Raw genomic sequence first — 15,457 nt, 5'->3', positions numbered from 1 at the left:
AAAGGAAGGTTGGCATGCTGGCTCATACCTATAATCCCAGTACTTGAGAGACAGGGTCACAAGAACTGTTGTGAATTCAAGGCCAGCCCGGGTCAAGTAACACTATCCTATATCCTGAAAGGAAGAGGGTGGGGCCAGAGAGATGGCTGACTCAATGGTTAGAGTGTGTACTGTTCTTCTAGATGACCAAAGCATGATTGCCAGCATCTATGTCAAGCCACAATGGCTTGTAACTCCAATCCCAGGAATTCATCACCCTCTTCTAACCTGCACATGCATAGATCTATTAAAAATAAGACGAATGCTTTTTTTTAAAGAGAAAATAACTATTATTAGACACAGGGTTCTTATTGGAGGATAATAGGAACATTCCGGAGAAAGATAATGAGGTTAGTGTGATTGTTTGAGTGAGGTATTGTTTGAGCCCCCCAGGCTCTTATGTTTGAATGCTTGGTCCTTAGCTGTGGGTCTGACTGAGTAGGATTACATATGGCCTTCATGGAGGAGGTGTGTCACCAGGGGTGGGAGGCCTTGAGGTCTGCACCATTCCTAGTTCGCTTTCTCTGCTTCCTGCTTGTGGATGGAAGTGTAAGCTCTCGGGGGCTGCTCCAGCACATACCTACCTGCCATGGTGGTCCCCACCGGGTTCCCTACCGTGCTGCTCGTGGACTTCTGGTTTATAAGTTGCCTTGATCATGGTGTTTCTGTCATGGCGAAATGTAGCTGAGACAGTTGCCTGACTCTGTCAATACTGATCTGTATACTTTAGAATGACACCTTTAGGGGCTGAGAACAGGGTGGTAGCAGGTAGCAGTGGTACATGTACAAAGCCTTGGATTCTGTCCCTAGGCCCCTAAACAAAACAAAAGATGAGCTACATCTCAATTTTAAAATGGGGGCCCAGGGGTGGTGGTGGTGGTGGGGTGATGTGCTCACTTTTTGTACCTATTGTGTTCTTGTACCTAGTGGGAGACTGAATCTTTAAGGCCTTCAGGGTTGGTGGAGACTACTATTAAACTGTATTGAAAGAACACTGCTGAAAATAATGGGAAACTGGAGACTTACAAAAATCAGCCTACTTATACTGTAAACTCTTACCTGTCCCGGACAGGAAAAGTTGATTTGCAGGTAGTAAGGAAAGCTCAAATAGTTCTGTAAGGAAAGGTGGGGGAAATACCTAGTCACTTGGTGTACTGACTCTAGATCCCTCTATTTACTGACCCCAAATCACTTTGATACTCTTGATCTCACTTCCCTCACCTCTGACGGATCGATTGGGGAGTCTGTCAACTTTTGGAACACCTTGGCCACTGTATCGATGGGCTCATGATCCTGAAATCGATCCTTGGAGAGATGCAAGCCTACCTTCTCGAACTTGTTCAGGACAAGAAGCCAGGTGCAATGCTGTAAGGCATCTTCCGCCCACGACTTCAACGACAGCAATAGCACTAGCAGCAGTACCCAGAATGCCCATAGGTTTGGTTTTCTCAGCCACACAGGGCTGACAGGGCACATGGCTGGCCGGGACACCATGTGGCTAGAACCTGGAGAACGTGGGGATTAACACCCACTTGCAAGTTGGCTAGCTGAAGCTGATCTCTAGGAAACTGCTCAGTTCCTGCCCCTTTTCCCACTCTTCTTCCTAGCTCCACCTTTGATCAGGCTTTGGGGGGGGGCCCTTACTCTCTGCCTGGGTCCTGCTTTTAGGCCTTGCCACGCCCTTACTCTCAGCTCCTCCCCTACTAATACTCCTCGCCCCTCCCCTACTAACACTCCTCGCCCCGCCCCTTCTACTCTCGGCCCCTCCCCTACTAACACTCCTCGCCCCGCCTCTGCTCTTCCTCTCCGCCCCTCCCCTACTAATACTCCTCGCCCCGCCCCTGCTCTTACTACAGTCCCTACCCCTGCAGCTCTTTTCACCCCGCTTCCTAGTTGCTCTCTCTCTCTTTGCCCTGGCCTTGCTCTTCAGTGTTCCAGTTCTTGGAACTCCTAACCTACTCTTTTTTTTTCTTGCCTTGCCAGAGCCCTTCCTGTTTTCCTTACCACTGCGCCCCTCAGGGGACTTGGCTCCGCCCTCACAAGGTTCCCCGCCCTCACACTGCTCTTCGCCACGCCCCTTTCTTTTCGCTCATGCCCTGCTTCTAGTCTTCTTCCTTGTCCACACCTCCATACTCGCTAGGCCCTTTGCCTTGGCTCAAGGTCTGAATCTTTCTGGAAATCAGATCCTGGCTCCGCTTTCTCTCCTGGCCACGCCCCTGGTCCTGGCTCCAGTCTGGAGTGTCGCGGTAGAACGGATCTTCACTCTACCTGCTCTCTTGGCCACGCCCCTGGTCCTGGTTCAGGCCCCGAGTATTGCAATAGTTCGAATCCTCACTCTGTCTTCTCTCTTGGCCACGCCCCTGGTCCTGGCCACTTCTTCTCCCTGGGTCCAGGGCAACCTGGCCCTCCTGCTCTTCGCACCCCTTCTCTTTAAAGCCCTTCTCCCGCCCTGGTGGTTTCTCCTCAGCACTCAGCGCCTGGCCAGCCAGTTCCTTAGGGAACCTTTCCTGGTCGTGGGGCCTCTCTACTCCTTGAGGTCTCCCCTCGCCTCCGGTTGTTTCCTCGCAGGGTAGCTGCTCCTCACTCCAGTCCGTTCTCTCTCTACCAGATCTGTCCTCCCATTCAGCTCTGTCTTCGCCGAATCCCCTCTCGTAAACAATTCTCTCCTTGCCCCAGTTTGTGTCTCTGCCTGGACTTCGCTCCTGATCTCTGGGTCTCTCCTGGGTAAAGATGATCCTCTGGCCGCAAGACCTCCCGTCGTTCCACACCCACGCTGACTTCGCGATCCTCACTGTCCCCACCAACACCTTTTCCCTCCACCTTCTCTCATCTCTCCTGTCCATTCCCTGAACGTCCACCTGCCCTATGCCCCGCCTCTTCTAGCCGCGCCCATACCCATCCTTCAGGCTTCAGATCTTCACCACGCCCTGGCCTTCACCCCGCCCTTTCTTTGCCTGGCCCTGCTCTTTTCCCAGCCTTTCCTTGCCTTGCCTCCCACCCCTCCCCTCTCCTTCTCAACTCCCTCCCTCCCCGCTCATCCCCTAGGATGGCCCCGCCCTCTTCTCCCCGCCCCGCCGTACAAGTCACTTGGTTAAAACCGGTCAACCGTTGCTTGGCAGCGCCTGTTCAACCCCTCTTTCCAGCTCCTAAAATGGCCGCTTGGACTTCCACCTTGCACGACCCACGGCTGCGTGGCGTGTGTGTTTCCATGGTAACGCGAATTTTCCCAGCACGGGCCCAAGGCCTTGAGAGCAGTGCTCTAGCAAGTCAGGCTCTCAGATGTGTGACAGGCTAAAAATAATGGAAATCTGTAGCTTTGTTCTCAGAAGGAAACAGAGGAATTTATCATGGTTGTTCTGTTCATGTTTGCATTGTTCATGTTTGACCTCTAGATCAAAATTCTCCTGAGGAGCCAAGATGTTCCAGAACCTTTGTGTGTTTGAGCTAATGTGATCTGCAAGTGGGCAGATCATATTCAAGTAGGAGGGTAGTTAAATATTAGCCAACTTAGGCTTCAACGTTTTTTGAGGTACCGCTTGGCAGGAGTCTGGCATTGGCCTAGGACAAGGAAATGGGCTTCACACAGGAATCTGACATTGGCCATGACAGGGACATAAGTTCAGGCAGGAATCTGGCATTAGGGCATGATAAGGAAGTAAGTTTCTTGCTTAGGCAAGAATCTAACTTTAGGCTATGATAGGGAAGTGGGGTAAGGCAGGAATTTTAATCTTAGGGTACAACAAAAGAAGTAGGCTTCAGGCAAGATTTTGGGCTTGGACAAGGAAGTGGGCTCAAGTATTTTGGTCATTATGACAAGCCCATTTAAACACCTGTCACAGGAGTAATCACGGGACTTCGCCCACTGCCTTGTTAGCTCCTTATTGTACTGCTCGTCCTGAATACTTGCACGTAATTAAAATGGTATAAAAAGCAGATTGGGAAAATTAAATTTGCCTTCAGTCTCAGAATTGACAGGGGTCATGCTACAATGTTGTCTGTCTTTTTTCTTTTCAATCCTCACTCCGGTGCTGGAGAACCTGTTGCCCAACTGAGCGGGCTTGGTCAGATGGTGCCCCAACGTTGGAGCCCCTGTAAGCAGAGTACAGTGATGGACACCGCCGGAATTGGAAGCACACGTGAAGGAAATTAAAGAAGATTTGGGTCAGGGGTGAATAAACCTTGTAGAAGGACAAGGTAAAGATAAAATGTGTTTTGTGTCTGTGTTTAGAGCTATGAGAAAAATCTTGAGAAGCAAAGGTAATTCTCATAGGTGCTTTTAGCCTTTGGACCCTGACTAGAGATAGTTTACACCTGAGACATGAGAGAATGGGTTTGAGAAAAGCAGTCCTCTCTGACTATCTGGGAATGATTTGGTGAAAGAGAAGGAAAATAAAAGTAAGCTGTTTCAGAGCTCTCCTAGGGACAGGAGATGATTAGGAGACGTCCTGCCTCCTCTCTGGCTCCTACTGGAGGAATGCTTGGTTCTGGGCCTTTTAGGTTGGATATCTGGGTCCTTTTGGGACATCTAATTCTCTTCCCTCTCTGTCTATTGTCTGTTCTTGGCGGCCAATCCATCCATATCCTTCGAAACTGACTGTTTTATGTTAAGTCTGTGTTTTCGTTTTGTGGTTTGATTGTTGTTCTGTGTTTCATGTTCAAAAGAAAAAATGGTTAAAACTTTATCTGCTGGTTGTTCAGCCCTTGATTTACTTTTAACTCATTTCAAAAAAAGATAAAAAGAAAAAATAAATGAAAAAAAAAACAAAAAACAGCATCGATTGACATTTGGAGCCCTACATTTGTAGTTAGGAGTCTAGCACAGCTGGAGAAGCCCTGCCAAGAGTTTCTCTGAAAAGCTGCTCTTAAAGGGACCAGCAGCTTCTCAGTTTCTAAGAGAACTGGTAGCTGTTTCTCCTAGAATAATTTCTGTGTCTGTGATTATTGGGTTCAACAGGTAACAAGGAGGTCCTCTCTTGAAATTACAGCTAGAAACATTAAGAATTTTGTCTGGTTAAATAAGTAAATGGATACAGCCATTTCATTTTTGTTTCTGACTGGTTTTAAAAGTATAATTATACACACTTTGGTTATAGATTATTAGCTTATAAGTTATTGGGTATGATTAAAAAAAATTGTAACATTGGTAACAGAAAGTTGGCTTAAAACTGATAACATGGGGTTGGAGTAATTCAGAACTACAACACATGGCATGAGCCAACCCAGGGAAAGAGGTCTCTAAAGATACTCCTAAATTGGGTAATATTTTATGTAATTCTTATCCTAGAAACCAGACTTATAAAAGATAGGATTTAGGGCAGTGTTTCTTTGAGGTATTGGAGGCTGCACCGTCTTGCGTTTGTGTGCAGGAACGGGCATCCAAAGAGACTAGATTGTTGGAGATTGAGTTTTGCTTTCCAAAGTTCTTGCGTGCTCTGGGCCGCCGTCTCAGAATGACCCAGGCTCACAAACTGCAGTTCAAAAGTAGAGAGACACTTAAAAACTTTGTAATGTGAAAGTAATGCTTTTGGTCGTTGTGACACGCAGATGTGCCGTGACATCACAGGTCACAGGCCACGGGAAACTGGAGGACGCTCCAGATTCCTGCTGGGAGGTTGGATCGGAGGCAGTCCTTCTTGGCCCAGTGGTGGCTCAGAGTGAGCTACCACCTCATACAGATAGTATCAGGCTTCTGTGGGAATCATGCCTAGGATGTCCTGTATTGGTTTGTTTTTGTCATCTTCTGTGGTATTACTGTGATTCTGTGGTGGTCGCCTGAAGGATGGTTTCTCTGTGTGTGTGTGTGTGTGTGTTGTGTGTCTCTTTGTGTTCGACTGAAGGACTCTGCCAATAGGGCACAGCGGCCTTGCCCACGGACCCCAAGCCTAGGGAGGAACAAGCTCAAGGAACCCGGAGCAGATGAGGGGCAGTCCCTGAGATGTCAGTGGTCCAGCAAGGCTAGCTTTGAGCACTGCTGACGAGGGGCCCCAGGCGGGAGGCGCTGTGTTCTCTCCTCGTACTCCTGTGCTTCCTCGGATGGGCCTGCCCCCATTCCCATCCCCCTAGCTCTCACCTCTTGGCTGTGAGGCGCCCTAGGTGGAGTGAGGCGGAGCCGTGCTGCCGCTGTCACCTTCCCGGTGCTGAAACATGGCCAGTTGAGTGCTGCTAGAGCGGGACCCAGGGTCTGCCCTCCTTCTTGCCATGTTCAGCACTCACTGGCCTTGAGGCCCTGCCGTGCCCGACTGAGGTGCAGATCCTTCGTGAGGCATTCGCAGACAGAGCAGTCTTCACCTGAGACCACTGGCATGCGGGGGAAGATTGCCAGCAATTGTTGCAGGTTCTCTTCACCACAGAGGAAAAGCAGAGAATTCTCTTAGAGGCTAGGAAGAACAGCCTGGGCACCAGATGGAAGGGCAGCTGAAGGTAGAAAGCACCTGAAAGTCTATCGCCAGGCTGATGGTGGGTCTCATGTCCATGGGCCTGGGAAGTGCTCCACCAGTCTGTCCAAGCAAGAAGGATACAGAAATTAAAAGGAAAGTCAGGGTAAGTTGGTGAAAGAGTTGTACAGGTTGATAAGAAAGTACAGAGGAGGAGAAAGGAAGAAACAAAGGAAGGAATGTGTTGTTAAGAAGTGAGCTAAGACGAGAGAAAGATTAAACCCATAGAGAATCTAGGCAAGGAAATCTTGAGGGTAAAAAAGAGCAAAGCTTCAGCAGACTCAGGAGAGATGGATGACAGTGGCAAATAGAGATGAAGGGGATTTGAGGGGTCTGAGATGGAAGAGGCAGGCAAGACAAAGGGTTGCTGTATAGAAATAAGAAGCAAAGACAAGGAGGAGAAACAAAGGGAGAGAGAGAGAGAAAAAAAAAAACATTGTATGAGATCTCCATTTCAGTCAGGAAAACAGGAGCAAAGAGAGATCAATAACAATGACTAGAGCCTGGCAAGGTGGCACCTGCTTATAATGCTAGCACTTGGGAATGATAAGCAGAAGGAACAGGAAGCTAGGGAATTTAAAAGGGATAAGAGACAAGAGAGAAACTTGTAGAAAATACTGGCCACAGTAATCAGGGAAACTAGATAGCTTAGTAAAACATAACTGGACAACCACAGAGAGCCTTTGGCTGAAGATCAATGTGCTTACTGTAAAGATAAAAACACTGGGAGAGAGACTGCCCCAAGAAGAAGAGGGTCCTCCTCGTGACTAACCCTTCCACCTGTTCGTGACTGAGAGTAAAGGGATAGCAAAAGGGGTGCTAACACAGAAGCTGGGTTCTTGGAAAAGGTCAGTGGTCTAGATACAGTAGCAGCTCTTGCAGTGTTGATCCCACATGACCCATTGCCATTGCTCAACTCTGATAGAGTCACTTTTGCATCCTCCCCCCCCCCCAAGTCTGAACTCAGCTATCCTGTTCCCAGACCCAGACTTAGAGCCCCCTGCCCATGACTATCAGCAAGTTCTTGCTAAGGCACATGGATGGCATAAATATCTGACAGACCAGCCACTAGAGGGCGCAGACATTACCTGACCAGCCACTAGAGGGTGCAGACATTACCTGGTTCACAGACGGGAGCCATAATCTAGAAGAAGAGAGGAGACATGCTACAGCAGCTGTGGTAGACAGACACCAAGTTATCTGGACACAGGCCCTGCTAGTTGACATATCAGCCCAAAAGGAGGAACTGATCACCCTCACTAAGGCCTTGGAATTAGAGAAAGAAAAAAGACAAAACATCTACATAGATAGCAGGTATGCTTTTGCCACAGCCCACGTCCATGGGGCCATATATCAACATAGGTCAGGAGGAAAAATAAAATAAAAACAAAGAGGAAATACTGGCTCTACCGAGGCCCTCCACGACCCTGGTAGGGTAAACATCATCCACTGTCCTAGTCACAAGAAGAGAGATACCATGATAGCAAGGGGCAACAACATGGCAGACCGAGAGGCACAAGCAATTGCAGCCATGGCCCTGCCGGTGCTTCTGGCAACAGAGCTGAGTTTACCTACACAGCAGAAAACTTACCCCTCATTTCCAAAGATTCCAGTCACCAGTTCAACAAAAAGAAGGAACTGTGGTACACCTCCAGGGCAAAGAAAATCCTGCCACAAAGACAAGCAGAGGCTATGATCAAACAGATGCACCAGTGGACTCACTTAGGGGTAAGCAAGCTCATCCAGACATTTTTCAAGACTAAGTACCATGTACCAGGGTTAAAACACCTTGTGGACCAGGTGGTGCACAAGTGTGTGCCCTGCCAAAAAGTCAATGTCTGCCACACCATGGTGGATCCAGAAAAGAGGTACCAGGGAGACAGAGACAGACCCAGCATCTACTGGAAGGTAGACTTTACTGAAGAAAATATGGGTATTGATATCTTCTGGCTTTTCCCTGTAAAAATGAGACTTCTCAGTTGGTCATCAAGAAGATTATTGAAGAAAATTTTCCAAGGTTCAGAGTGCCAAAAACAGTAGGGTTAGGGAATAGCCCTGCCTTTGTTGCCCAGGTAAGTCAGGGCATGGCCAAGTATTTAGAGGTTGAATGGAAATTACATTGTGTGTACAGACCTCAGAGTTCAGAACAGGTAGAAAGGATAAATAGAACCCTAAAAGAGACCTTGACAAAATTAACCATAGAGACTGGTGCAGACTGGGTGGTGCTCCTCACCCTTACCTTTTTAGAACCAGAAATACTCTCTCTCGATACAGTCTTACTCCTTTTGAGATCCTTTATGGGGCTCTTGCACCCCTCACGGTCTTAAATGATGTGATTGAACCCACATGTTGTTGTAATAATGATCTGTATACTACGTTAAAAGGCTTGCAGGTGGTGCAGAAAGAAGTCGGGTCACAACTGGATACATCAAACGAGCTGGTACTCCAAAGACATCTCACCATTTCCAGGTTGGAGATCTGATATATGTGTACCAGCATTGCACCCAGACCCTCGAGCCTCGCTGGAAGGGTCCCTGCCTAGTTCCATTTACTACCCCTTCTTATCTTGTTTCTGCTCTTAACCCTTGGCCCATGCATCCTTGATTGCAAGTACAGTACAAGTTTTGATGCTCAGACAACAATATCATTAGCTTCAACAAAGTGAGACATCATTTCAGGATTGAAATACTCCAGAGAAAAAAAAGGGGGAATGTAGAATCCAAAATAAATTCAAGACCACCCAACACTTCCCCCCTGTGAAGGGACTTTTCAAACTGTAGAGCTTTAGCAGTCAGAATGACCACAACTTTTGCGTTTTGGGTCATATGGTGCCTAGATTATTATGCCACCCTTATGATTAAGTTTAGAGATCCTAAATAATGACCAGACCAAGTCTACAGCTGCCAGAACAAGATGAGCTGTTCTCAGAAAAATAACCATAACCCCCCCCAAAAAAAACCTACCCCACCTCACACTAAATTTCGAGGAAGACCACAAACTGCCCTGACCTTGGCAGAATTTCCCGTGACGTTAATAGCTGACCCATAACTTCAAAACCACAAGGGCAGGCAGAGTGAGGGACTAGGCCAAAGGGTTACTTAGTCACCCTATACAAACCAACTAATGCCTGAAAGGGTTACTTGCTACACCAATTAAAATAAGCCAGCTAGCCCTGTTGCCTAAATCTGCCCTTTACAAGGTATAAAAAGTGTGTTCTTTCTTTGTTCGGGTTCTCTCCTCTTGTCTCTATGATGGTGGTGGTGGTGGTGGTGGGGTCCCTATCACGTTGGAACAATAAAAAAAAAAAAAACTCTTGTGGTTTACAGTGATGTCAATCTCTGTGGTCTTTGTGAGTGAGGGTCTTTTGGCAGTCTCCAACACCCCTACTCTGAAGGTGGGCCATTTGGAGAAGCAGAGAGTAACTAACTTGCCCTTGTTTACTACTGCTGACAAGTTTTCTCCTCTTTCCCTAACTAGTGGTTAACTAGAATGTTTAATGGAGTAGATTCAGTCTGTCCCATGTCCAAAAATAATGTCAGTCCAAGTCCAAGAACACAGAAAAAGACAGTTAACACACAGACAGTTTGCCCTTGCCATAGACACAGAAACCAGGTTATAGCAAGACTCTATTGGCTCCTGCCAATACTGTGTCTTGCTGTTTCCAAAAGTCTGCCCATATCAATCGACCACATCAGACCAGCCAACACTGTGTTCGAGAGCCAAAACTGAAAGCAGAAGAGAGAGAGACAAACACACAGGCGCCTGTTGCCATTGCTGAGCTAGGTCTTTTTCCCTCCCATCAGTCTAGGTGGTGGTTGCTCAGGGGGCTTTCTCAAATCCCAGACGAGCCCCCAAATGTAATACACCCCCTCAACACTCAGTCAGTGGTACTTATTTTGAGACACCCCTGAGAGAGACACCAAAATGCAGATTGGTGCAAAAACAAGAGGTTTATTTTCTGGAGCATCAGGGTCGACCTTCAATCAGTGCCTAAGTCGAGTGACTAGAAGGCAACCCCCAAATGGCTATTACAAGCAGGTTTTATACGTTTTAGGGCTACAGGTTATATCAGCAAGGTTATAGTTCAAATCTATTGGCTAAGCATACTGACCTTTAAATCTATTGGCTAGCAAGCATGACACACATTTGAACTCTACCTGGGACTTTCCAGAGGGTCAAGTGACTGTCAGTACACTCAGAATTTTTACTCAAGAATGTTGCTGTGGGCAGAGAATGGAGCTTGGCCTACTTGACTCCAGGTGGGAGGGAGAAGCTGCAAGGAGGGTGTGGGACTGGAAAAAGCCCTTAGGGTCCCTCACCTCCTTCAAGGGATGTCCTCCCTGTTAACGTTAATGACTTCATGATAATCAAAGACAGCATAACTCAGGAGTGAAATGTGTGGCTAATATCTCAGCAAAATAGTAAACACTAGGATCTGTAAGACAACCCTTTAGTCTGGGGCACAGGACTCTAAAAACCTGATTTCAAAAATATATAATTTCTCAACTATGCAAAATATAAGGATATAATATGAATTCTATAAGGTGCTTCACATGACTAAAGGAACAAAGACAGCTGCACTGCGAACCAACTTGTCAGAAAAATACTGAGGAAGGAGATTTAGAGATTTAGGGAGTGGTGATCACAGGAGATCACACCAGTTAAATTTTTTGTTTGTGCTTACAAAAGTAGACAGATTCCTGAGTTCAGGATCAGCCTGGAACACAGCAAAGTTCTAGCAAGCCCAGGCATGGTAGAAATGGTAATTTCATGGTCCTATCTACATATCTTGTCTTAACAGAGCTCTATGCTTAAGAGCTGTAGGCAGATCTCTGAATTCCTTTGCAATGTTAAAAAATGTGTTTGCTGTTTTCTAAGAATCAAAGGACCAGGGTTATGGGATGCTGATTCATATGATAATTAAAAGGGAACCTGGAGTTAATGACTGGATTGGTTGTAAAATAAAAGACTGGGCTTATGATCTGCAAGAGATGAGCTATTCAGAGAATTTTTTAGAACAGCAAGAGAGACCTGCTTAGTGAACTGTCTTGAAAACACACACACACACACACACACACACACACACAGAGAGAGAGAGAGAGAGAGAGAGAGAGAGAGAGAGAGATGTCTGGAGATGTCCAGAGAAATTAAAACAGAGAAAACAGGCTGGAAAGGTAGACCACCATTTTTGAGACATTATTTTACTTTGAGTTTGTTTGTTTGTTTGTTTGTTTGTTGTTTGGATTTTTGCGACTCCCAGACACCCCTTCTCTCAAAATCCCTCTCCAAGCATAGGCTAGTTCTTGGCAGAATACAATTACAAAAAATATGAAAACTATAATGTATGATAAACATATACTGTACAGTCCACTTATATTTGGCAACTTAGTTAACGTATTCTGTCATCTGTCCTATTTTGATGAGTTTTAGAGTTCTGTATCTAAATAATTTTCTATCCTAACTTGTATTATTAACCTATAAACATCTTAGACCTAGAGCAACTTCTTAAATCCTAACTATTTAAGCTTACAGTAAGACTATGGCTACCTAGTCTTTAACCCCATCAGAGGTCTCAGAAGGAATAAATATTACCTGAGTATGCAGGAAGCACAGGGATACAGCTTGCAAAAATTATAGAAATGACAGAGACAGATGACTGCCTGGGCAGTCCCCAATATTCTCTAAAATTTTAGAGCATCTACCTTCAGCCTTCTGGCCCAGGTTATCTGATGCACCTTATGTGAAGCGGGAATTATGAAGGCCTTGCTTACTGTAACTTGGCAGAGATTGACAGTTGACTATCCTGTGTTCATTGTCTTTTTTGAACAGCATTTTGTCTGCAGATGAAGTTAGGGCATTTTCTTTGCCAAGTGTCTTGTTTTCCATAATTGAAACAACTCCATATGAAAGTCATTGATGCTATTTATCTTCTTTGAAGTGAAATGGGGGTACTGTTAGAAACAGACTTGTCTCATAATCTTTTATTAGTGAAATAATTTTGAATGCCATATTCTGTGGATTTCTAAGGCTTTGAAGATCATCTGTTTATTCATAGCACATCTTAATTGTCAAATTATTGTTTATTCTTAGCTATTTACTATCTGAATAACATTGAAAGCATTTTTTGTAATCAACTAAACTAGTATCTAATATGACCATGAGTTTGATTACCTGATTATTAACTTTCATTACTTAATTATTTTAAAGTTTGTGATAGCATCCATTAACAGGGTGGAACTAAAACTTGTATTTTAAAAAGAGCTGCACACCATAATACTTATACAAGTGTTGAAACATACAAATATTATGTTGAAACAAATTAACCTTACATTTTGTATCAATATACAAAATTTATTCCAATGAAAATCTTAAACCTGTATGAATATACAAAATTTTGTACCATGTAACAAAATATAGCCTCAATTTTCATCAAAATATAAATATATCTATCAATGTAATATTATGGTTATAAAATTTCTTAAGAGTAGATTCAATAATCTACCTATATAGGCCTAATTTCCTATATTATTTCTATATCCCCTTTTCCTTTCAACCCTCTTCCCTTTATCTAAGAAAGAAAGAAGAATAGAGAAAAGGAAAGAAAAGAAAGAAATCTCTGAGTTTAAGCTTTCTATTTAGTTTCCTTCCTGTCCAAAACAATAACTATTTGTTAATCATCCCCGAAAATGACAACATATCAATGACTCATAAAATGACCAAAACTATCCACCCCAACTTTCAGGGTGGTAAGACAGTCTTCTTATAACTGCTTCCTGCTGAATTTGGACCAAGAATTTCTGTTTGGAGGCCCAGAAGTTGGAAAAATAGTTGTCAAAAGAAAGCTGGCTGATATTTTTTGTTGTCAAGTCTTTATGTGCCGAGAAAGTTCATGCCTTAATCAAATTCTTGACTGGAATAGTCCAAAAGGCTGGATGAACTGAGCAGTTCTTTTTGAAGCTGTTCTAGAAGTAAGTCTCTGAAAACAGCATCAGTTTGAGGCAGGATCATGCAGGAAGCTGGAACAGCAGCTCTCAGCATCTCAGAATCCCCGAGGATGAATTCTGTCAGGGTTGCTCTCTTAGTCTTTTATTCTGCAACATACAAACCTTATAAGCAATATATACTTCTATAAAGATATTTATATGAAATGTGCAGGGTGTACAGATCAAATAAGGGTAAACTTTTGTTCTTTGAGCAGGTGAAAGACAACTGTCTTTTTTAAAGGTTAGTTTGATCATATAATCAAACTATAATATAAATCTCCATTCATGCCATATGAAAGGATAGCATATAATAATAAGTCATGAGAATTCTGTAGCCAACAAGATTTATTGGCCATATAAGATGAAGTTCTGTCTGAAGACATATCTATGTCCCAGTCAGTTTCAGGGTTGTTCCAATTGAGGGTTTAGTAATATGCATTACCAATGTATTTGGTCCTTTTGATTTTCTCCTGTCTGTAGCTGAGAACTTCAGTGGATCTCCCTCTATCAAATCTGAACTTTAACTTTATTATTTGGAAGGAGTCCAAAGCCTTTTATTTCCTATTAACACAAATACAGAGCCTCTCTCCAAGATAGCATGTGCTTTGTCTGGCAGTCTAAAGTCATTAAAAGTATAGATTGGTCTAATTTAGCAGCCCCCTTTTACCTAGGTTTGCTTTATTTTGACCTTTCATAGAGGGTATATAATACCATCATAATCACTGAATGTATAACTACCATCATTTTGATAATTTTTAAAAGAAATTGAAAGCTATTTTTATTCAGCTAGAAGCAAAAGGAAGGAGGGATTCGGTAGAAAGTATCAACAAAACTCATTCTGATAATTTAAAACATCTAAAAAAAAATTTTTTTTTGAGACAGGGTTTCTCTGTATAGCCCTGGCTGTCCTGGAACTCACTTTGGAGACTGGGCTGGCCTCGAACTCAGAAATCCTCCTGCCTCTGCCTCCTGAGTGCTGGGATTAAAGGCATGTGCCACCACGCCCAGCTTACAATTAAAATTATTATTATTATTATTCCTAGTAGTAGTAGCAGCAGCAGAAGCAGTAGTAGTATTTATTGAGACAGGGTTTCTCTGTGTCGTCTGGGCTGACTTAGATTTGCTCTGTTGATTAGGATGGCCTGGAACTCACAATACTTGTTTCCCAAGTATTGAGAACAAAGGTCTGGATTTATTTATTTATTATCTATGTACTCTTGGAAGCATTTATATCAATTCCCATTTCTTTCTCCCTTCTTTAGAGATTAATATATTTGATAATTTAAAACAATGTAAAACACTTACTATTTATTAAGACAGGGTTTCCCTATGTAGCCTGGGCTGACATAGATATGTTCTGTAGATTAGGATGGGTTTGAACTCACAAGATACCTTTCTGTCTCTGCCTTTGTCTCCCTGATGAAGACCAGCTTTGGGAATGCCTTAAAGAAACAGATGGACTACCGCTCTGGTGGCAAGTAGCAAAGCTTTACTGATGTCTACAGCTTAAAAACATGGGGTATTGTGGAGAGCCGTGCCATGAGCAATCACCATTACAAGATGGCGCTGGCTTCCCCTGTGCCCAACTAGTAAACAAGCCTTGTGCGCAGGTGCGAGAGTGAATTCACGCCAAGTCACTGCCCATCTCGGGGCATAGTAATGAGGTGATGGGCGAGCAACAAATCAGGTGCTGACATGCCAAGCTGAGGGCTATATAAGCAGCACCATTTTCTGGGTTCTGGGTCTTCCCTCCTGAAGAAGTAATAAAGCTTTTGCTGCAGAAGAATCCGGTCGTCCGAGTGTGTTCTTGCCGGCGAGAATGATAGCTCGGGACAAGTGGTGCCGAGAACCCGGGAACTTCATACCATCACCGGCGCAAGGGAGACCCTCTGTTCGCGAGGTGGGTTCAGAACTGTAGGACACGTAAGGCTCTGTAAGGTATGTTCGGTCTTGAAATTTCTCCAGCATTAGAGGCCTTTTTGTATGTTTTCACGGGGCTTG

At 44.5% G+C, this 15,457-nt stretch overlaps 1 protein-coding gene across 2 annotated transcripts in view; it reads right to left on the bottom strand.

Annotated features, from left to right (window-relative positions):
* Window positions 1–3,234, bottom strand: part of LOC147003351 (cation channel sperm-associated auxiliary subunit gamma 2) — a 29,666-nt gene extending 26,432 nt beyond the window's left edge. The window contains exons 1-4 of one of the 2 annotated variants that reach the window (XM_085841951.1): window positions 3,120–3,234; window positions 2,308–2,759; window positions 1,261–1,544; window positions 1,099–1,152 (exon numbers count right to left, since the gene is read on the bottom strand). In XM_085841951.1, the coding sequence (XP_085698077.1) occupies window positions 1,099–1,152; window positions 1,261–1,533 (327 nt within the window). In that variant the 5' untranslated portion in view covers window positions 1,534–1,544; window positions 2,308–2,759; window positions 3,120–3,234. Of the gene's footprint in view, window positions 1–1,098; window positions 1,153–1,260; window positions 1,545–2,307; window positions 2,760–3,119 lie in introns of those variants that run through there. The other variant, XM_085841950.1, reaches the window with a different exon arrangement.
* Window positions 3,235–15,457: the final 12,223 nt, after the last annotated feature.

The sequence above is a fragment of the Mus caroli genome, unplaced genomic scaffold (genome assembly GCF_978045245.1).
Source record: "Mus caroli unplaced genomic scaffold, Mus_caroli_1 scaffold_8, whole genome shotgun sequence".
Lineage (NCBI taxonomy): Eukaryota > Metazoa > Chordata > Mammalia > Rodentia > Muridae > Mus > Mus caroli.
Note: the sequence above shows the minus strand (reverse complement) of the source record. Positions and strands in the feature narration are given on the sequence as shown.